The sequence below is a fragment of the Dinoponera quadriceps genome, unplaced genomic scaffold (assembly GCF_001313825.1).
Source record: "Dinoponera quadriceps isolate SergipeBrazil2010 unplaced genomic scaffold, ASM131382v1 scaffold6793, whole genome shotgun sequence".
Classification (NCBI taxonomy): domain Eukaryota; kingdom Metazoa; phylum Arthropoda; class Insecta; order Hymenoptera; family Formicidae; genus Dinoponera; species Dinoponera quadriceps.
The window spans coordinates 1-1,195 of record NW_014560661.1 but is presented as its reverse complement, the minus strand read 5'-3'; the positions used below and the strand labels follow the sequence as shown (position 1 = coordinate 1,195).

Here is a 1,195-nt window from a genome sequence, read left to right as displayed (position 1 = left end):
ACGGAACAAAATTAAAACTCATTATTACCAAATTATAGAATTAAGGGTGATGTAAAACACTGAGAGATATGTATTTGATTCTATATAGAAGCTGTATATATTGGTTTTAATCATCCGTAATAAAAATGCTATATGATGAATATGATAAATTTGTCCACTATAATAATTCTATTACTTCCATGTCGTCCGGTTGGGAAGTAAAAACGTTAGGTTTCGTGAAAACCCAATTTTTCATAATTGGATAATATGTATTCAGCATATCATATATTAAGCGCCACAATTCCTTTGAAATATATATAATGTTAAGATAGAGTGATCTAGTATTATAGCATTATTCTTTTTCTGCAAACTGCTATATGATTTGATCGCCATTGACAGTATCTATTGACTAACACTGACTAGCCTTTCGCTGACAAGCTGTTACAAAATCTTGTTTGTGATCGTAAATACTAATTTAGTTTCTCACTATATAAACATGAAATCAGTGACTCATTACGTGTAGAATTATATGAATTTTTAATTACCTGGCGAGTATCCATAAGCGTGATGAATATTGCCTATAATAGGAAGTGGCATGTGTCCCAGAACACGATTGATAAGTCGTCCTTTTCTTCCAAGATGAACGATATAATGATGTTTAAAAAATTTAAGAGAAGTTTTTTGTTAAATATTCTATCTCAGAAAGAGAGAGAGAGAGAGAGAGATTATATTGCATATAAATTGAGAATAATACTAACCTTTTACACTTTCTTTTCTTGCATTGTGAAGCCTGTTCAATAGGCAAGTAATAATTTGCACGTTTAGTCTTAACTTCCGCACCAATGGTATACATCTCAAACTATATGTAAAAACTACCGTCGAGTCTTGTCGTCACGAAGCAACTGATGGAATGCATGAGCTCCTAGAAAAAAAATATATAGAGAATTCCCCACCAAGTTTATTTTCCCCTCCCTTATTTATTCTTCACGGATGTCAACCTTTGCAACGCACATACCGATAGATTTTTCTAGAAAACTTAATAATAAATCTCTAACACGGCATCGTAGCCGATCAAGTAAGCACTCACACATTATTGAGATAGCACCAATCATCATAGCTTAGAAGACAAAAAGAAAATGATGTGCGGTATAAGGACTCACGATATTCATATTTATTTGAAAGAATCACTTTTCAAGGTTATTATTTTTTTCGACAC

The 1,195-nt window shown here is 32.1% G+C and overlaps 1 protein-coding gene across 1 annotated transcript in view; it reads right to left on the bottom strand.

Moving 5' to 3' along the window:
- Window positions 1–947, bottom strand: part of LOC106750852 (cytochrome P450 4d2-like) — a 1,689-nt gene extending 742 nt beyond the window's left edge. Inside the window, exons 1-2 of the mRNA XM_014631460.1 lie at window positions 738–947; window positions 525–610 (exon numbers count right to left, since the gene is read on the bottom strand). Of these exons, the coding sequence (XP_014486946.1) occupies window positions 525–610; window positions 738–832 (181 nt within the window). The 5' untranslated portion in view covers window positions 833–947. The remainder of the gene's footprint in view (window positions 1–524; window positions 611–737) is intronic.
- Window positions 948–1,195: the final 248 nt, after the last annotated feature.